Source organism: Bubalus kerabau, chromosome 1, assembly GCF_029407905.1.
Source record: "Bubalus kerabau isolate K-KA32 ecotype Philippines breed swamp buffalo chromosome 1, PCC_UOA_SB_1v2, whole genome shotgun sequence".
In the NCBI taxonomy this organism is placed as follows: Eukaryota; Metazoa; Chordata; class Mammalia; order Artiodactyla; family Bovidae; genus Bubalus; species Bubalus kerabau.
In genome coordinates this window covers 27,280,281-27,302,317 of record NC_073624.1, presented here as the reverse complement: position 1 = coordinate 27,302,317, position 22,037 = coordinate 27,280,281, and the positions used below count along the sequence as shown (strand labels likewise).

At 40.7% G+C, this 22,037-nt stretch overlaps 1 protein-coding gene across 1 annotated transcript in view; it reads right to left on the bottom strand.

Moving 5' to 3' along the window:
- PTPRO (protein tyrosine phosphatase receptor type O) overlaps positions 1-12,817 on the bottom strand; it is a 265,891-nt gene extending 253,074 nt beyond the window's left edge. The window contains exon 1 of the mRNA XM_055571060.1: positions 12,446-12,817. Within this exon, the coding sequence (XP_055427035.1) occupies positions 12,446-12,520 (75 nt within the window). The 5' untranslated portion in view covers positions 12,521-12,817. The remainder of the gene's footprint in view (positions 1-12,445) is intronic.
- Between the last annotated feature and the right edge of the window lie 9,220 nt (positions 12,818-22,037).

Below are 22,037 nucleotides of genomic sequence, written 5' to 3'. Positions count from 1 at the left end.
CAGCTTAAAGTGGTATGATGGAGGGCTGAGGCCACGACAGAGTGATGACAAGCTTCTCACATATTATCTTTATAGCCTGACAAGTCTGTTGGCAAGCAATTGTTCATAACATTCAAGAAAGCAGGAACAGTCACAACATAGTGCCATACTAAAATAAGACAGGGATAGAAATAATATGTGAAAGATACAGCCAGAGCCAGCTTACCTCAACACCAAACCAAACAACGAAATGACTGCTCCAAAGTGGGACAGTTAAGACAGGGATAGAAATAATATGTGAAAGATACAGCCAGAGCCAGCTTACCTCAACACCAAACCAAACAACGAAATGACTGCTCCAAAGTGGGACAGTTACTTCTCAGCGGACAGCAATTCTTCCATTGGTGACCAATTGGCAGTCATATTAGATAAGTAGTAGCTTGCTTCCCTGGTGGCTCAGAGGTTAACGCCATTGCCTCCAATGCTAGAGACCTGGGTTTGATCCCTGGGTTGGGAAGATCCCTGGAGAGGGAAATGGCAATCCACTCCAGTACTCTTGCCTGGAGAATCCCATGGACGGAGGAGCCTGGTAGGCTATAGTCCACGGGGTCGCAAAGAGTCGGACATGACTGAGTGACTTCACTTTCACTTCAAGCATTGAATTACATGACCTTTGAAAAGTATAGCTTTAGATTCAATGAAATATACTGAACAAAATTGTTCTAAGTCAAGTCATATATTAAGACAATGATATTTGAAAAATAATGTTAAAATTAATTTTCCATCCTTTTAACAAAGACCAAAGAAATTTTTGTATGTACAGTTACCAAACCCAGAATTAGCATAACCCATAAAATAAGGAAAACACGCACATTTTTTTCTTCCAAGAGAGTTGAACATCAGTTCTTTGGAAAGAAAGCAGGGAATAGTTGTTTTCCTTCATGCAAATTTTTCAGATTCTGAGATTTAGATTATGATTGATCTTACTGTTATGTTTTCCCTCTCATTAGGGTTACTTTCCTCATAAAAAAGAGAGACAAAGAAAAAAGTGTCTAGTGTACAAGCATATTGTTTCTTAAAGTGTATTCACTATTTCCATGAAGCATTTTATAGTGAATAAATAATATGAAATAATATTAAGAAAGAATACGCTTGTACACTGGACACATTTTTCTTTATGTCTTTCTTTTTTAATAAAGAAAATAATCTTAATGATAGGAAAACATAGAAGTAATATTTATCATAGTCTAAATTTCAGAATCTGAAGAATTTGCATGAAGGAGAGCAACTATTCCCTGCTTTCTTTCCAAGGACTGATGTTCAGCTCTCTTGGAAGAAAAAAATGTACATGTTTTCCATATTTTATAGTGTATTCACTATTCCAGTGAATCATTTTGTGGCTTCCCTGGTGGCTCAGATGGTAAAGAATCCACCTGTAATGCAGGAGACCCAGCTCCAATTCCTAGGTTGGGAAGATACCCTAGAGAAGGGAATGGATACCAACTCCAGTATTCTTGCCTGGAGAATCCCCATGGACAGAGAAGCCTTGCAGACTACAATCAATGGGGTCACAAAAAGTTGAACATAATTGAGCAACTAACATACATACACATACACATGAATCATTTTTAAAAACATAATTCTGCAGTCAAACTTGAAAATGTTACACACTATGTCTTCCTTCTGAAAACACAGTGAATATTAGCATAGTAAACTTTTCAAGAAATCCTGGTACAAAAAAATAATAAATTAATTGATACTAGTTTAAAACAAAGTTATTAATAAATAGATTACTTCCCAAATTCAAGTCTGCACAAAAGTGTTTATTTTTAACAACACCTGTTAATATTTGAAGTCTCTAGTGTTCGGGTACATTTGGGATGATGCTGCTTTAGGTGCAGTTTTAATTGTTCATCTTCTTTGATTTTCCTTTGGTTATTTTTATTATCCTGTTTCTTTCTATTTTAGTTTTTAGACACAACATTTATTAAGTGCTTTCTGTATTCTAGGCACTGTTTAAGATATTTTATGGTCATTATCCCAATTATTCCTGACAGTAATCCTCTGAGATAAATATAGCCAATCACCATAGGAACCCCAGAGAAGAGAAATAATTTCCCCCACATCCTGCTGCTAGTAAGAACAACAACCTAGAGAGTTGAGATTGAAATCAGGTCTCTCTGGCCCAACAATATCTATCTTTTTTTTTTTCTTGTTAAAGTGGTAATGTATTTATTTATTTTTTTACTAATTTTTATTGGAGTGCATTAGTTTCTGCTGTACAGCAATGTGAATCAGCTCTGTGTTTACATATATCCCCTCTTTTGTGAGTTTCCTTCCCATTTAGGTCATATGGAGCACAGAGTAGAGTTCCCCATGCTATACAGTAGGATCTCACTAGTTATATATTTTATACACAGTATCAACTGTGTATATATGTCAATCCCAATCTCCCAATTAATCCTACCACTCCCTCCTTTCCCCTTTGGTGTCCATACATTTTTTTCTCTACATCTTATTTGCAAAGTATAAATACAGACAGGGATGTAGATGCCAATCCTAAAAAACAAGAGGCCAGTTCTTAACTCTTCAAGTCCCAGAAGCATGCCACCCTTCCGAAGCTCTAAAAGACCAACAGACTATTTCCCAATCCAAAAATTTTCCAGACCTTAGTTTACAGGACCTTTCTGTTGTGTTTGACACTGTTGACAAATCACTCCCACTTGAAACCAGAGCTTGGGTTCCTTGATTCTTATACCTCTCTGGCTATTCCTTCTTCACCTTCCAAGGTTCCTTATTAAATGTTAGTGCTCCTCAAGGTCCCACCCTGGCCCATTGCCCTTCTCTCCTTTGCTCTCTGCTGAAACATCCCCATTCACAACTTCAGGCTTGCCCTTTCCCCTAGATCAGACTCATTTCTAACTAAGCACCTGCTTTTTTAGGCAAGTCAAACTCAAGAGGCCCTCCACTAACCTCATCATGCACTACAGCAGTAGAAGTCCCAGCAGTGCAGTCAGGAGAAACTTCATAGAGTTTAATCAAGAGACTGTTAATTAAGGTGTGGAGCAGAAATAATGATACTAAATAGGGATGTTAAAGTACCCAGGGAGAAGCAGCAGTGAGAAGCTATTATCCTACAGGGACCAAGAAGCTGTTTCTGGAACTTGGCCAGAACTTGGCCTTAACAGAAAGGCTGACTACAAGATTGGAAGAGAGACTGAATCTACTGCCTATCAGGGTCCAGCCAAGGTGGACGCTGTCAGAATAAGGACTCTGATGCTTCCTATCAGTCAAACTCACTATAGGCCAAAGGGCAAGGGGACCTGAAGAAGCAGCCTTTATAGGGGAGCTCCCTAGCACTGTAGGTGGAGAAAGGGGTACGCTGATCTGGAGGAAAATGGATGCCACCAGCCCACTTGGTATCATAATAGCAGCAACATTTCAGGCAAAGATATCAGTTACTTGGAAAAGACCTTGGACTCCTCTTTCATTAATTTCCCACATGTAACTAGTCTTGTCAGTTTAGCTATTTTGAACACCACCTTTGGTCCCTTTTCCCATCACCCTAGTGTGAATAACCTCCTACCAGTTTAACTGCTTCCAGATCTGGTATACCTTTGAGAAAGCCTTTCCAATAGCCAAAGGCTCTATCAAAAATGCAAATCTTATTCCATTCAGCTTTGATTAAACCCTTCAGTAGTCTTCTTCACCTAGAGGATAAAGACTCTACATTCTGGCTCAGCATACAGGAATTTCCTTAAACTGACTTCCATCCCTTGATTTCCATGTGTATAAATTTGTATTTTCCTAACTGCCACCATGCTTTTCACAACAGTGGGTCTGAAAAAAGGCAACAAAAGTCTAAATAACAGTTAAATGAGATGATACAAAACAAGAGAAACATTCATAATTTAAATCACATATACATTAGTGTTACAAAATATAGTTCTGATTTTGTACCTCTACATTGTAGATAAGTCACATCCCTATTATTTTTATTTGCTAGTAAAGGTACAAAATGACCAGATTCATTTGGTTTTAATTTGGTTTATGAGAGAAAACAGCATTTTTATTGTTAGAAAAATGAACTGTGCAGTATTCCTATTTAGGAAGAGTGGGATACCAAACAAATGAAGAGTATTCAAGAAGAAACACATTTACATATAGATAGAAGGTTGGCCATATACTGTTTTCATCAAACTTTTTTCTTTTGATTCCTTAATTTTCCCTATATTCACTTTCTTACAGAAATTACCATGAGTATTTATAATTTGCAACACAGCCCTTGAACTCAGAGTCCTAGTTTCAATTCTGATTCTCCGCTTCCGAAAGATTTTTTCAAGCATATATCATTTCTCTCTCTTTCATCTCAACTTCTTGACAAAAAGGAGAGGAAAACTGCTCTATCCAGAAACCTCTACAACATTGTTTCAAATATCTTCTTGTTTGTTTGATGATTTTAGTATATTTAGAAGTAAGAGGAATTGATCTGGAATGCCTAGGGAAAAGAGACACATTTTACTGGAGAATTAGATTCTGAATGAATGAGTTGAGGATGATTTTCTGACACAGAGATAAGACATGGTTATACTCATAGAAATAAATTGGAAGGCACCATCTTCAGAGGAAAAAGAAAACTAGAAATCAGCACCCTGAAGACCAAGAACAAGCTTAGGAAAGGACAAGCTCATCAATTATGAGTAATTAGTGATGACAGCGGAGAAGGCAATGGCACCCCACTCCAGTACTCTTGCCTGGAAAATCCCATGGATGGAGGAGCCTGGTGGGCTACAGTCCACGGGGTCGCTAAGAGTCAGACACGACTGAGCGATTTCACTTTCACTTTTCACTTTCATGCATTGGAGAAGGAAATGGCAACCCACTCCAGTGTTCTTGCCTGGAGAATCCCAGGGATGGGGGAGCCTGGTGGGCTGCTGTCTATGGGGTCACACACAGTCAGACACGACTAAAGTGATTTAGCATAGCATAGCATAGTGATGACAGATTACATAAGAGGTGTTCAAGAAGGTTATTTATATACCCTTCTGAATCATTGATATAAACAACATGGAACCTGCTGGAACCAATAGCACCAGAAGAGGAGAGGACAAGAGACTTTGTTCTGTCTCTAGCTTTGTCCTACCCCATTTACCCTGGTGTTCATTCCACTGGTGCCATGTCAACCTTGTTTTAGCTTTTCAAATCAATGACACAAGTGCACAAGGAGGTCTCCCACATACTTATTTAAGGAGAAGGAACTGACACCAGTGTGGCTCTAAGAGCACCAAAGAAGAGTTCTTTAAGGCTTTGCATTGGTTTATGCCCCTGGGTTGAACACTACCACAGATATGATTAAGACCAGGCTGTAGAAAAGGCCTCATCTCCTAAAAGCAAAGTTATGGCAAAAAATCAGAGGGATTTCTATTAGAAGAATGCAGAAACCTTTGTCAGTTCCAGTTGGTACTGGTCGCAGAAGAAGGCTGATATGGAAAAGGAAGCAAAAATATCACCTGTGTATCTGCATATTGGCTGAAGCTGTAGGTCATATATATAGGTAAGGAAAGTTATTCCTCCTAGTATTTTAACTCAAACTTGTACAAAATATATCATATTTTAAACATATTATTTATTTTTGGCTGCATTGGGTTTTTGTTGCTGATGAAGACTTTCTCAAGTTGAGGTGAGCATGGGCTTCAGTAGTTGTGGCACATGGGCTTAATTGCCTCCCAACAGGTGGAATTCTCACAGACCAGGGATTGAACCCATGTCGCCTGCATTGGTAGGTGGATTCCCAACCACCAGACCACCAGGGAAGTCCTCAACACAAACTTTTAACTGATGACAGTTAATAGCATTTGAGGTAACAGTGATGAATAAATGAGCAATCCAAAGTATTATTTTGGAGGGAAATACCATATGGGTATTTCCTTTGCCAACAAACGTCCATCTAATCAAAGTTATGGTTTTTCCAGTAGTCGTGTATGGATGTGAGAGTTGGAACATAAAGAAAGCTGAGCACCAAAGAATTAATGCTTTTGAATTGTGTTAGAGAAGACTCTTGAGAGTCCCTTGGACTGCAAGGAGATCGAACCAATCCATCCGAAAGGAAATCAGTCCTGAGTGTTCTTTGGGAGGTCTGATGCTGAAGCTGAAACTCCAGTACTTTGGCCACCTGATGCGAAGAACTGATTCATTGGAAAAGACGCTGATGCTGGGAAAGACTGATGTAAACCTGTGGCGGATTCATTTTGATATTTGGCAAATCTAATACAGTTATGTAAAGTTTAAAAATAAAATAAAAAAAAAAAAAGACTGAAGGCAGGAGGAGAAGGGGATGACAGAGAGTGAGATGGTTGGATGGCATCAGCAACTCGATGGACATGAGTTTGAGTAGGCTCTGGGTGTTGGGGATGGACAGGGAAGCCTGGTGTGCTGCAGTCCAGGGGGTCACAAAGAGTCCAACATGACTGAGTGACTGAACTGAACTGACCATGTAGGTGTTTTGATTTAAGACTTTAATAAGTTCTTAATATAAGGGATGGGTAATATTTTATTATTTTTGGTATAATGATTGCATTGTAATTATAATGATTTAATTCACACAATGCTAATTTCCTCATGTTTTCCTTAAAGATAAGTTCACAACTCAATATTACTGATACCACATCTCTGTCAAAAACTACTTATACAATACCAAAAATTTAAAACCTGTTTATTAAACTTCTATCATATGCCTAACACTGCATACTAGGCACAATAGAAGACAAAAACTTACAATGAAAGTGGAAGTGAAAGTCGCTAAGTCATATTCAACTCTTGCCTAGAATTCTCTAGGCAAGAATACTGGAGTGGGTAGCCTTTCCCTTCTCCATTAAATCTTCCCAACCCAGGGATCGAACCCAGGTCTCCTACATTGCAGGTGGATTCTTTGCCAGCTGAGCCACAAGGGAAGCCCAAAATTTACAATAGGCTTGGCTTCATTTCAAAAACATTCACAATGTATTTGGAGTAACTAAATGAACACACTGCTTTTTTTCCAGTAAAGCTCATCGCTGCACTATGCTATATTTCTGAAAATACAACACCACTGGAACTGTGTACCTGAAGGTATTATATTAGGAAGAAAATGAAAAATAAATATCTGTGGTCACAGCTGTGAGGCATTCTACTGTGCTAAGCTGCTACTGATCACAATGGCTTACACAGATGTACCAACTCTATCCAACACCAAGATCCTTTGGAAACACTAAAGACTCAAGTCAAAATTATGTTTATGAAACAAAAGAATCTATGTACTTATAAATTTAAATACCTGTAAGTTGGATATTTAAATACTAGAACTAGCACTACATTAAAAAAAATAAAGTAAAACTCCCCTTGTTTTAAATTATTTATTCATACAGACACATATTTTCTTATGAGCCAAAATGAGAAACAGGTAATTCTGAATTTTTTATACTTTCACAGAGCAACAATTTTTCACATAGCAAAGAACAGAAGCAAACAGATGTTCACGTTGGGAAGGATTATCACCCAATTCCCTGTAGAAGTCCAGCCCAGTGAACCTTCTCCAATTTACTAGGGATGTCACATGTAAAAGAGTTTTTCTAATAGGTTGGCAACAACATTTGCCAAGGAAGTCAATTGACGAAGAAATTAATGGCAGCAAACTTCACTGCAAGGAGAATGTATAAGCTGCTTCAGAAAGATGAAAAGATTGTAGTTCAACTGCCAACCTTGTGTGATATAGAATGTGAATGTAAAACCTCAAAAAGGAAAGTGAAGATTTTTCTGTGTGTCTGTGCCTGTATGTGTGTGGGGTGGGCGGGAGGGTGGGGGAAGAGGGAGAGAAACGGAGGTGGTGAAGAGAATTAGGGAGAAAAAGAAAGATAAAGGACTTCCCTGGCAGTCCAGTGGTTAAGACTTTGTCTTCCAATGGAAGGAGTGAGGATTCCATCCCTGGTTGGGAAGCTGAGACCTCACATGCCTCATGGCAAAAAAAAAAAAAAAACCCAGAACATAAAACAGAAGTAATATTATAACAAATTCAGTAAAGACTTTAAAAATGGTCCACATCAAACGAGAGGGGCAGGGGAAAGGAAGCGGAGAAAGACAGATAAACCTTGGAAAGTGGGTATTTCTCCTGAATAAATACTCTGATCAGCATGATAACACATATGCTTTATAGAATTCTACATAAACCTCTTTCAGAAAATGTAATTGAGGCCCTTTCAAATTTAATGTTCCTCGATTATATATCAAGTAAGAGCAGAGATAGAAGGAAATATAGAGAGGAGGTTAAGAAAGAAAGAAGAATTCATGCCAAGCCTATGACTTTAGGGAAACCTTCCAGTTGACCACTAATGGGAACCATTTCAGGGAAGGCAGAATTTTAATTCCTATGATGTCATATTCCACAATTTACATCTTCATTGAGAAAATACTGATGTTGAGTGAAGTGATATAGGAAGTAATTTTCAAGGAGAGGTTTAGTAAAGATAGGCTAAGCGAGAGAAATTACATTGTTTCCCCTGAAATTATGGGAAGATGTACAGAGAGGGAGAATCACCAGATAAATATTAACACTACTCCATGGGTAGAACGGCTTGCCTGGTAGCTCAGCTGGTAAAGAATCCCCCTGCAATGCAGGAGAGACCCTGGTTCAATTACTGGGTCGGGAAGATTCCCGGAGAAGGGATAGGCTACCCACTCCAGTATTCTTGGTCTTCCCCAGTGGCTCAGATGGTAAAGAAAACACCTGCAATGCAGGAGACCTGGGTTCGATCCCTGTGTTGGGAAGATCCCCCTAGAGGAGAGCGTGGCAACCCACTCCAATATTCTTGCCTGGAGAATCTCATGGACTGAGGAGCCTGGCAGGCTACAGTCCATGGGGTCACACAGCAAGGGTAGAACACTTTGAGATTGCTGTGTGTGCGTGTGCTCAGTCATGTCAGAGTCTTTGTGACCCCACAGATGGTAGCTCATCAGGCTCCTCTCTCTGTGGAATTTTTCCAGGCAAGAATATTGGAGTGGGTTACCATTTCCTTCTCCAGGGCATCTTTCTGACCCAGGGATAGAACCAGCATCTCCTGCATCGATCGGCAGTGGATTCTGTACCACTGGGTCACCTGGGAAGCTCAAGTGAGTTTGGTAGCCTCCCAGTATATTTGATAACAGAGTTTTTCTTTTGTTTTCTATTTTTATATATACCACCACTATTTATATGAAAGTAGAAATCCTCATAACCAACATTGTGCTTAGGAAACATCAATTATGCAGATATTAACCTCACAATATAAAGTGGGTGATTTAAACAATTGGACGTGCCTGATTAAATGTGTCCATATCTAAACCATGAACAGAGAACAGTGCACAAAGGCTTCCTTAGCCAGGCATCTTGAGGCTACAGCAATGAAATTGGTTATAGTCAATCACATAGGGAAATGGGCTCGTTCTGACTCAACACAGATAAACCTTTTTAGATTTCATCACTGAGATTCCACCAACAAATTGGCATTTAATAATGGAATGCTATGTACTCATTGCAGATGGTGACTGCAGGCATGAAATTAAAAGATGCTTACTCCTTGGAAGGAAAGTTATGACCAACCTAGATAGCATATTCAAAAGCAGAGACATTACTTTGCCAACAAAGGTCCGTCTAGTCAAGGCTATGGTTTTACCAGTAGTCACGTATGGATGTGAGAGTTGGACTGTGAAGAAGGCTGAGCGCTGAAAAATTGATGCTTTTGAACTGTGGTGTTGGAGAAGACTCTCGAGAGTCCCTTGGACTGCAAGGAGATCCAACCAATCCATCCTAAAGGAGATCAGCCCTGGGTGTTGTTTGGAAAGAATGATGCTAAAGCTGAAACTCCAGTACTTTGGCCACCTCATGTGAAGAGTTGACTCATTGGAAAAGACTCTGATGCTGGGAGGGATTGGGGGCAGGAGGAGAAGGGGACGACAAAGGAGGAGATGGCTGGATGGCATCACCGACTCGATGGATGTGAGTTTGAGTGAACTCCAGGAGTTGGTGTTGGACAGGGAGGTCTGGCATGCTGCAATTCATGGGGTCGCAAGGAGTCGGACATGACTGAGTGACTGAACTGAACTGATGTTTCCTTTTTTAAATTTTTAAAATTATTTTCTACTAAACATTTATTTTATGTTGGAATATGACCAATTAACAATGTTGTAATAGTTTCTAGTGGACTGTTTGGCACTTATTCAGGATCTTGAATGCAAAAGCATCTACAAATTGTGGAAAGATTATGCTGTGAACCAAATTTACTGTGAAATATAATATTTACAAGATGTAAATGCATTATTCTATGTGCCTGGTTAACCACTTTCTTGTCAATTGTAACAAAATAAGTGAATGAAATAGCATATGCAAAATACCTAGAAGACTTACATAGTGGGAATATATATATATATATATATATATATATATATATACATATATATACACAGACATATAGGGAAGGGAATGGCTACCCACTCCAGTATTCTTGCGTGGGAAATCCCAGGGACAGAGGAGCCTGGTGGGCTACAGTCCATGGGGTTGCAATGAGTAGGATATGACTAAGTGACTAACACTTTCATATATATATATCCTTTCTCTGTTATACTTTATATTCAGGAGACATAAAATGCTGCATTTACATGAAATATTAAGTAATGATTTTCTTTACAAGATCATTTGTCCCATGACAGTATTTATTAAATGGCAAGCTTTATTAATGTACTTACTATCAGAAGTTACACTAAACTACAAATATGCAGGAAAACATTCATTATGTGGAACTGGGTGAACATCTATTACAGTCTATTCCATCACTGACTGCAATTTCTAATTCCAATATCAAGTTTCTGATTAGAACTCCTGCCACAAATTTTTCCATTTTATTTATGGCACTCTTCCTCCACTCCCAAACTCATCATTTGATCATTTCTGAAATTCTTGCTCCGTATAAAGCATTCAAATAAAAACCTGAGATACTGCCAAAGGTTCAATTTGGATCAGATGTCATACGTGCAAGTCCTAGCTGTTGCTTAGTCAAATCTGTGGTTATTCAGTTTCTTACTGACAAGTGTTGCATAGACATAATAAACATGACAGAATATGACAAATAGAAATATTAATAGGAACTTCAAAGTTTGTGCATGTTCATAGAATGTACACATTTATGGTGTCTATTTAGAGAGCAGCCTCTTAGAGTAAAAATATATGACCAAGCTTATTATTCATCAGATTTTAAAAATTATTGATAGCTTCAGAAAATGTAAAAACATATTAAGTATAATTTGGAACAGTGTTTAGGCTCTCTATTGCTTGTTCTCCCAGAAACTATTTTTCTTTTTTTCCACGAAGGTAAATGAAAATATGGAATATTTAAAACTGGCTGTTCTCAATCCATTGGCTCTGTTCCACTATCTCTTTATCAGACATTCATAATTAATGGTGCGTATGAGCAAGAAGTGACTCTTTGATAAGAAAACGTTTGCATCCATTAATATTTCATCCATTTCTAAGATAGCGCTGTGGTGCTGAAAGGATAGCTCCTGGTCACCTGTCGACACTGGAGTTTGCTTTAACAAAAAAAGGACTAAATAACAGAACTGAAGTAGGCACCCGGAAGACACGAAGAAAAGACAATTACCTTCCTTATAACTTCATAACACTTCTCCAAAGACATCTAACTTAAATTTCTTAAAAAAATTTTTACGTCCAGTATAGTTATCAAACTAGGATTTCTTTCAAAGCAGTCCTTGTCTGGTTTATATTCCCCAAAGTAAAACACTGAGGAAGATATTCCAAAGAAGACACGACAAAGTTAATTATACAGATGTCTGACACTGAAATTTAGAGGTAGCATCCTCAGTAAATATAGTGAGGGAAAGTCTAGAGACTTTGTAAAGGTTGGAGAGGAAAACGTAGGGAGAGGAGTCCTGTCCAGGCTCATGCTTACACTCCTTAGTCAAAGACGATCACGCTCACTACCCACCCCGGCAGTCCATTTTCGGCCAGGGAGCTCAGCCCCCGGTGTATCATTCCAGCAGAAAGTAAATTAAGACAAAGACTCCACAACCCCGTTGGGGGAGGGTAGAAAGGTGAAGCTGCATTGAAGGTGAAGGTGCAGTAGCGACCAGAAGGGAAAGTGACCTCATTTTGTCTGAGGAAGCACCACCGGAGAGCCGACCTTTGATGGAGATGCCGAAGGCGGTCAAAGAGCACATAGGGTCAAAGCTGGAGGGAGCAAACTTCCTTGTTCTTCCACCCCATCCCTTAAGCCCGTGGGGAACACGCAGAGGCAAGGACAACAAAGCGTGCGCTCCGGCGGCACAGCTGGAGCTGCCGGCAGCCGGGCCATCCCGCCCGCGGGGCGCGCGGCTCCCGGGCGGCAGAGCTAGGGAGCGCGAGCGCAGGCAGGACCGCGGGGGCTGGGGGAGGGGGGTCCCCTACCTTGAACAGCACAAAGAGCCAGAGCAGAGGCAGGAGGCGGCGGCCGCCGCGCGTCCTCGTGGGTAGGTGCCCCATCGCGGCGTGGACAGGGAGCCGGGAGTACGGTGGCGCCGCCTGGCTCCGCCGGCGGCTCACAATGGCGAGCTGGGGCTGCAGCCTCAGACCCTGGGCGCCGAGGTTGCTCCGGGAGGGCGCATCCTGCCTTTCCAGTCACCCTGTGCCTGCCCCCCTTCCGCCTTCTGCACCCGGGATCCTCTAGGAACGCGCCAGGCGCGGCTGTTCTTCAACAGTTAAGGATGGTGAGGGTGGGGATTGGAGTGGGCGAGGCTCTGGCGCGGCGTCCGCGTGGGGAGCGAGAGGCGGGGGCCTTGCGCACCGCCCGCCGCGGTCTTCCGGCTGCCGAGATACTCACGCTCCGGGCTGCGGACTCGTAAAGTGACAGCAGCCGCGGGGCCCTCCCACCAGGGTCCGCCCGCCGCCTCGCAGCACTGGACGGCCCCTCACTCCAGGCTCCGCCCCGACGCTTTCCACAGTCTCTGGGACGCAAGAGTTCTTCCCGGACTCCTCTTGAGCAACTCATGAACTGGAACCCGGGTCCCCTCTAGATCTACCTATATCTGCTACTAGTTGCAGTTAACCCTTGTTGGGGGAAGTGGTGGTTGTGAATGTAGTGATGGAGCTCAGTGTGTGTGTGTGTGTGTGTGTGTGTGTGTATGCGCGCGCACGCGCGCGCCCGTGTGTTTGACTCTTTGCGACCCCATGAACTGTAGCCCGCCAGGCTCTTCTCTCCATGGAATTTTCCAGGCAAGAATACTGGAGGGGGTTGCCACTTCCTACTTCAGTGTATCATCCGGACCCAGGGATTGAACCCCCATCTCTTGCATCTCCTGTATTGGCAAGCAGATTCTTGACCACTAGCGCCACCTGGGACGGAGAAGGCAATGGCACCCCACTCCAGTACTCTTGCCTGGAAAATCTCATGGACGGAGGAGCCTGGTAGGCTGCAGTCCATGGGGTCGCTAAGAGTCGGACACGACTGAGCGACTTCAATTTCACTTTTCACTTTCCACTTTCATGCATTGGAGAAGGAAATGGCAACCCACTCCAGTGTTCTTGCCTGGAGAATCCCAGGGACGGGGGAGCCTGGTGGGCTGCCGTCTATGGGGTCGCACAGAGTCGGACACGACTGAAGCGACTTAGCAGCAGCAGCAGCAGCGCCACCTAGGAAGCCCACTCAGGAGGATAATCCTTCCGGTTTCTACTCTCTTCCTCGCATTTAAATACTCCCATTCTCCAGGCTACTGTATGGTACAGAGAATTTCACTGATTACTCTGTGATGACCTAAATGGGAAGGAAATCCGAAAAAGAGGAGATATATGTACAGGTATGGGCTTCCCAGGTGGCCTTAGTGAAAAAGGCCTGCAAATGCAGGAGACATAAGAGAGGTGGTGTGGATCTCTGGATGAGGATGGTCCCCTAGAGGAGGGCATGGCTACCCACTCCAGTATTCTTGCCTGGGGAATTCCATGGACAGAGGACCCTAGCGGGCTATTGTCCATAGGGTCACAAAGAGTCGGACATGACTGAAGCTATTTAGCATGCGCTCACGTACAATGGCACCCCACTCCGGTACTCTTGCCTGTAAAATCCCATGGATGGAGGAGCCTGGTAGGCCGCAGTCCATGGGGTCGCCAAGAGTCGGACACGACTGAGCGATTTCACTTTCACTTTTCACTTTCATGCATTGGAGAAGGAAATGGCAACCCACTCCAGTGTTCTTGCCTGGAGAATCCCAGGGATGGTGGAGCCTGGTGGGCTGCCGTCTATGGGGTCGCACAGAGTCGGACACGACTGAAGTGACTTAGCAGCAGCAGCACGTACAAGTAGAGCTGATTCACTTTGCTGTCCAGCAGAAACTAACACAGCAGTATAAAGCAACTAAACTTCCCTTGTGGCTCAGCTGGTCAAGAATCCGCCTGTCATGTGGGACACTTGGATTAGATCCCTGGGTTGGGAAGATCCCCTGGAGAAGAGAAAGGCTACCCACTCCAGTATTCTGGCCTAGAAAAGTCCACGGACTGTATAGTCCATGGGGTCTCAAAGAGTTGGACAGGACTGAGAGACTTTCACTTTCACTTCATACCTCAATAAAAATTAATTAAATAAACACTCTCATTCTCTCTATCCAACACTCACCCAGGAGGAACTAGCATATATATATATGTGTGTGTGTATATATATATATATATTTTTTTTTTTTTTCCTGTTTGAAGTCAGAGATTTTGTAAACTGCAAGGGCTGTCCTTTGAAACCTGAGTAGAATGTAGGAGGAGGTTTGTTCACATTATATGACTCATATTTATAAACATATAAACATTTATATACTTTTTAAAATGTTTAATGATTACAGAAACTATTGAACTTTTCCAGAGTCATTATGTCATTTTACATTCCCACTAGCAAAGTATGAGTAGGAGGAGGGGAAAGAGAGGCTGTGTAAGTTAAAAGTGGTGATAAAATAGTTCTGTATCTTGACTGTGGTGGTTACACAAATCTACCCAGATGATAAAATTGTACAGAAACACACACAAATGAGTACAGACTGGTGAAATTTGAATAAGGTCTGTGAATGCTCCCACTGTCAGTTGTCTGATTTTAATACCCAAATACTATAGTTATATAAGATGTTACTCTTGAAGGAAACTGGGTGGAGGTACGTGGGACCTTTCTGTACTATTTTTTTAATTATTATTGAGCTATAATTGACATATAACACTGTATTAGTTTCAGAGGTACAACATAATGACTCCATATTTGTTTGCACAGATGGCTGGTATGTATTTGAGCATCTTAGAAAGGTTTAAATTGAATATACTTACATGAGTATATATGTGTACTGATTTCTTATTTGCATAAATATAGAATAATGGTCTGAATTTATGCCTTTGGTGTCTTCCTTTGGAAACTACTTTCCTTCTCACCTTCTTCTCTTCACATACTCAATTTAGTGCCCTCGTGTCCACTTGATTGGCCTGGACCTTCTCTTTCTCTTGAGAAAATATTAGTTGTTTCTGCATCCCTCTAAGTCAGAGTCATGGGCTATCTGAAAATGTTATTCTTGGGACTAGACTTGTAGGGTTTTAGTTCGGTATATTCTCTTTATATTCAGAAGCTCCTAAAAGCAGAATTCTATTCCCACTCACTCCCAAAAGTGACAGTAAAATGATCTCATGTCTGGAACCAAAACGATGTTTAGGCCAAAACCACACTCGTAAGTTTCCAACAATTTCTACTTTAAATAAAGTTAGATTTTAAAGTATGTGTTTGGATTATAAATATATATAAAGATACATATGTGTGTGCATATGTTCATGTATGCATGTGTAGATGGGCTTCCCCGGTGGCTCAGTGGTAAAGAATCCGCCTGCAATGCAGGAGCGGTAGGAGACACAGGTTCAGTCCCTGGGTAGGGAAGATCCCCTGGAGGTGGGCATGGCAACCCACTTCAGTATGTTTGCCCGGAAAATCCCATGGACAGAGGAGCCTGATGGGCTACAGTCCATGGGGTCACAAAGAGTCAGACACGACTGAGTGACTGAGCACCCACCCATGGGTGTGTAGATACTGCATGGATATAGGCTTAACAGATGTGTGTGCTGCTGCTGCTAAGTCACTTCAGTCGTGTCCGACTCTGTGCGACCCCATAGATGGCAGCCCACTAGGCTTCCCCGTTCCTGGGATTCTCCAGGCAAGAACACTGGAGTGGGTTGCCATTTCCTTCTCCAGTGCATGAAAGTGAAAAGTGAAAGTGAAGTCACTCAGTCGTGTCCGACTCTAGCGACCCCATGGACTGCAGCCCACCAGGCTCCTCCATCCATGGGATTTTCCAGGCAAAAGTACTGGAGTGGGATGCCATTGGGTGTTAGAAATACAGTCTACTAATCATATATTCATCATGTAAATGCAAAAAGAACTTTCACAATAATGTGCATTTTTACAATAATCATCTTTTCTATGTTGCTTTTCTGTTTTTCTCTTTATCACTTACATCACAAGTTGCTTAGCCCTTTATGCTCTTGTACACTTGCACACATGGACCACTTTGAGAGAACAATAACAGTAAACGGTAAGCAGTAAAGCATTCCCCAGTGAAGAATTAGTTGTTAACATTTTTAATATTCCATTCTGATACTGTGATTAGGTGGACTGAATACTGAGGGTATTATTTCATAATCAGAGAAAATGTTCTCTTCAGAGAAGGTATTTCACTTAGCCATTGCTGGATAAAATACTTTCATTTGTTGTTTTGTTTTTTTTTAAAGCTTCCATATCTTTATTATTTTTTTTTATTTTATTTTATTTTTAAACTTTACATAATTGTATTAGTTTTGCCAAATATCAAAATGAATCCGCCACAGGTATACATGTGTTCCCCATCCTGAACCCTCCTCCGTCCTCCCTCCCCATACCATCCCTCTGGGTCGTCCCAGTGCACTAGCCCCAAGCATCCAGTATCGTGCATCGAACCTGGACTGGCAACTCGTTTCATACATGATATTTTACATGTTTCAATGCCATTCTCCCAAATCTTCCCACCCTCTCCCTCTCCCACAGAGTCCATAAGACTGTTCTATACATCTGTGTCTCTTTTGCTGTCTCGTATACAGGGTTATTGTTACCATCTTTCTAAATTCCATATATATGCGTTAGTATACTGTATTGGTGTTTTTCTTTCTGGCTTACTTCACTCTGTATAATAGGCTCCAGTTTCATCCACCTCATTAGAACTGATTCAAATGTATTCTTTTTAATGGCTGAGTAATACTCCATTGTGTATATGTACCATAGCTTTCTTATCCATTCATCTGCTGATGGACATCTAGGTTGCTTCCATGTCCTGGCTATTATAAACAGTGCTGCGATGAACATTGGGGTACACGTGTCTCTTTCCCTTCTGGTTTCCTCAGTGTGTATGCCCAGCAGTGGGATTGCTGGATCATAAGGCAGGTCTATTTCCAGTTTTTTAAGGAATCTCCACACTGTTCTCCATAGTGGCTGTACTAGTTTGCATTCCCACCAACAGTGTAAGAGGGTTCCCTTTTCTCCACACCCTCTCCAGCATTTATTGCTTGTAGACTTTTGGATCGCAGCCATTCTGACTGGTGTGAAATGGTACCTCATAGTGGTTTTGATTTGCATTTCTCTGATAATGAGTGATGTTGAGCATCTTTTCATGTGTTTGTGAATACTTTCATTTGTTTTTATTGCACTTAAAAAAATAGCAGGCTTGAGAATCTTTCTGGGAGTGACACCCAAGAAGAATGCAAATGCTGCATCATCACCTGTGTGGGGTTTTCAATCCATAGAGCCTGCTGTGTGCTTTTTGAACTATTGATTGGTTTTTCCAGTGCAGTACTTCCAAAGGATGGTGAATCTTATTTTGCTATTTTCAGGACTCCAAATCCACAACAATGGCCATGGGCAACATAAGGTGCCTATAGTAATGTATGCTTCAAAATGTTTGTTGTGATTACATGATCAAAATGACACTGCTTGACAAAGAAGGCTGAGATCGTTAGCACCAACTGTTTCCTCTGTAATGCTGCATTTCTGGGACAAATAATAAATGCAGATAAAATAGAATCTCTTGCATTCCCTAAGACAGGCATTTAAAAATGAATTCTCACAAAATGAAATAAAGCTCTCTGCTTCCTTAGGAAATAATAAGGTGGTTAATGAGCAAGAAACTGGAAGACGGTTTTTTTTTTTTTAATCTGCAAGAGACTTTGTTTTGGTTAGGAAAAGTAATCTTTTCCTAAATAGGTTAAAAAAAAAAAAAAAAAGATAGCCAGGACTAAGTGTTCACATCTATCTCTTCTGTAGAAAGTGAAGCAATAGCAGCCCACAAAGAAGGAGCTGTAATCCCTATGAGAGGTTTAATGAGGAGTCAAATGGAACTCTTACTGTGCCCTTGCCAATGAAGTTCAATTCTGTCCTCCAGGGACCAACTCTAATGTAGTTCAGTGTGTTTAGTCCTGGCTTCCACCGCTGAAATCGCCTACCAGGCTGTCAGCAGTTTCAGTGATAGGGTTGTATTTATGGGAGTTGCTCAATGAGAAATAGTTTACTGTTTAAGGGTTGCAGAAAAAACTCCAGTCACTGATCTCTAGAATGTAATCCATCTAAGAAGCACACTAAGAGCCATGCATTTTGTCATCTGTATCTCACATATTATAGTTGTTATAACATAGGCACTGTAGATTATATGTAAAATGTTCTCAAGATCAGATGACCAGGAAGCATTTTGATTTTCAATTTATTTGAGCATTTGCTTTCATTTTACTCTTGATGAACACTGGTTTCTCGCCTAAAAGATGTGTTGACAATTCACAAATTCTGCCTCTCAAAATGGGAGTGATTGGCAGCCCTCAGGTGAACAGCAAGTTTCAGCTGCCAAGATTTATTATTCTTGCCACACTTGAAAAACAGTGAAATTCACTACAGAAGGTCATTTTTGCTTTTGCATGTAGTCTGTTTTCCCATTACCTCTTTTTTCTTCCTAAATAATTCCTGTTAAGCCATCTATATATATATATATATATTTAATTTGACTGTAACATGGCTTTAAGAAAAATCAAGTATGAATATTGTACTACAAGGTAAAAGCTTCTTGACACAAAATTATCCACTCAAAGGAATAAGAAAACAGAAAACAAGAGCAAATATTTAGCACTGGACACAGACTACAGGCTGTAGATGAGTGATCCTAAATCAGGAAGGCAGATGGTCATTGTAAGATACTATTCCCTCTTACAGTTATTTTCTAAAATTGCTGCATGCTGTTAACACTTTCTTTAACAGAACAAAATTTAAAAAAATAGAATATATTAAAAAGCCTTAAGTTATGCAGCTTTATTTTATATTTTGTTTATATGCATTAGCTAATGAACTTTAATTATATTTTTTTCTGAGCACCCAGACATTGATATCATATAAGCATCTAATATTTCTTCCTAACTAGGCTTCTTGACCATTTATAATTTAAAGCATTAACACCTGCATGGGAGGATTCACTTTAGCTTAGCAAAGTGAAGTGAAGTGAAGTCACTCAGTTGTGTCCGACTCTTTGCGACCCCGTAGACTGTAGCCTACCAGGCTTCTCCATCCATGGGATTCTCCAGGCAAGAGTACTGGAGTGGGTTGCCATTTCCTTCTCCAGGAGATCTTCCAGACCCAGGGATCGAACCCAGGTCTCCTGCATTGGAGGCAGATGCTTTAACCTCTGAGCCACCAGGGAAGCCCCTTAGCTTAGCAAAAGGCATGACTGAAACTTGAATATAATTTATAAATAAAGACATAGTTACAATTTAAAATATATTTTATTATATTCTGTTGCAAAGTGCATGTGGTGTCTGTAGATGCTTCCTTCTCTTCTTCCCTTACTTCCCTCAAATTAAAGGTGGAATGCAGCATTCACTTTCTACTATGTGACACACATAGTGTCTATATTTATGTTACTAAAAAGTGCTTGCCAATACATAATTATTTAAAATTTGGTCATAGTGATTTCATAGAAACTATGAAAACGTTAATCACATACTTTGATAATGCACTGTTTTAGCTGCGAAGGACTTTACCAAGAGGCACAATAATATTACATGGACAATTTTACTCCAGGCCAATTATACCAAATCAATTGTTTATGCTAAAAATGACAAAGTTAATAATATTCTCAAATCTGTGAGAAGATGACTATAGTCTAAAGAGGAATGGGGAATGCCACCAATAGATTGGTGTCTCAGCAGAAGGATCTAGAAGAAAAATTTTGAGGCAGCCACAAATGTTCTGGGGGAAATTCCAGTGCCCACAGGAATAACATTTTCCTCATGAAGGGACATAAAGAAAAGACATAATGGTGAAGCTGTGCATTTCTAGATATGTCTGCATAGTATGACTATCTGTAAAAGGAACAGTGTGGGAGAAAGAGTTGAATGCAAGATTTCATCTCATTTGGTAATTCAATACTGCAGAGACTGTTACAAAGGTAAGCATTGAACATATGGGTAGAGGATGATTTGAATGCAATCCAGGAAGGGATCAGTTTATGTCAAGCCTATGCCAGTCTCTGTTAATTCACTGTCTCACATTTCAGCTGTCATTTCCAACCTTTTCTATTCAGTTTAAACCACCAACACTCAGACCTGCAGACTCTTACAGTGCTTTGATTTACCTTCTACCTTACAGAGAAAATAGGCTTCCCTGGCAGCTCAGACGGTAAAGAATCTGCTTGTAATGCAGATTACAAGAGACCAGGGTTTGATCCCTAGGTTGGGAAGATACCCTGGAGAAGGGAACAGCAACCCACTCCAGTATTCTTGCCTGGAGAATTCCATGGACAGAGGAGCCTGTGGGTTACAGTTCATGGGATCGCAAAGAGTCGGACACAAGTGGGCAACTAACACTTTACAGAGGAAACATCGGCCATTAAGTTACAACTTTTTTTGTCTTCCCTGACAGCAAAAATAATCCCACCCATATCTGTTTCTATCTTTCTTATTAAAAGCAAGGAGCTCTCTCTTAATAATCACCTAAAGCTAATTCCACCACCTATTTTCTAGAACCCATTCCTTCCAGCCTCCCCTGCCCTCTTATTCTAAACACCTCCCTTTTAATATATTCCATCTCTTGGCTTTTTTTTTAAAGATTTGTTTTGATGTGGAAGATTTTTAAAGTTTTTATTGAATTTGTTACAATATCGCTTCTGCTTTATGTTTTGATTTTTTTTTTGACTGCGAGGCATGTGAGATGTTAGCTCCACAACCAGGGACTGAAGCCGCACCCCCTTGGAGGGCAAAGTTTTAATTGCTGGACTACCAAGGAAGTCCCTCCTTTAGCTTTTTTAGCCATGTTCATGTCTTTAAGATTAAAGGAAAGAAAACCTTCACCAAATCATTCATGCTCTGAGTTGCCACATTTTCTTTCTCCTGATGATTCACCACTGCCCTTTACAGTAATATTCTTCTGAAGTGTTGTGTGTATTCTCTGTCTACATTTTTTCATCTTCTATTTACCCTTCAAACCACTCTGATGTGACTTCTACTCATTATCTCTTGAACACTGCTCTCACTTGGTAGCATTCGCTATGTTGACTTGTTCCTCCTTTCTGAAACACTCTCATCTCTGAATTTTCATCATTTTACACATTTTGGCTTTTTTGTATATCTCTGGATGTTCTTCTAAAATTATTCTCCCCTTCCTGTCCATTTAATGTTGCAGTGTTAAAAGATTAATCTTAATTTCTACTACTTTCCTCTGTATCTATGCCCTAGCATTCTAATCTATGACTATGTTTCAATTCCCACCTAGGCAGACTACCCAAAGAGTTATATCAGCAGGCTTTATATAACCCTCTTTTGACCCATGCCAACCCTGCATGCTTAGAAGTCCTTTTGAATGTTTAAAACACTTTAAGCATTAAAAAGTCTATAAACAACAAATGCTGGAGAGGGTGTAGAGAAAAGGGAACCCTCCTAGACTGTTGGTGTGAATGTCAATTCCACAGCCATTATGGAAAACAATATGAAGTTTCCT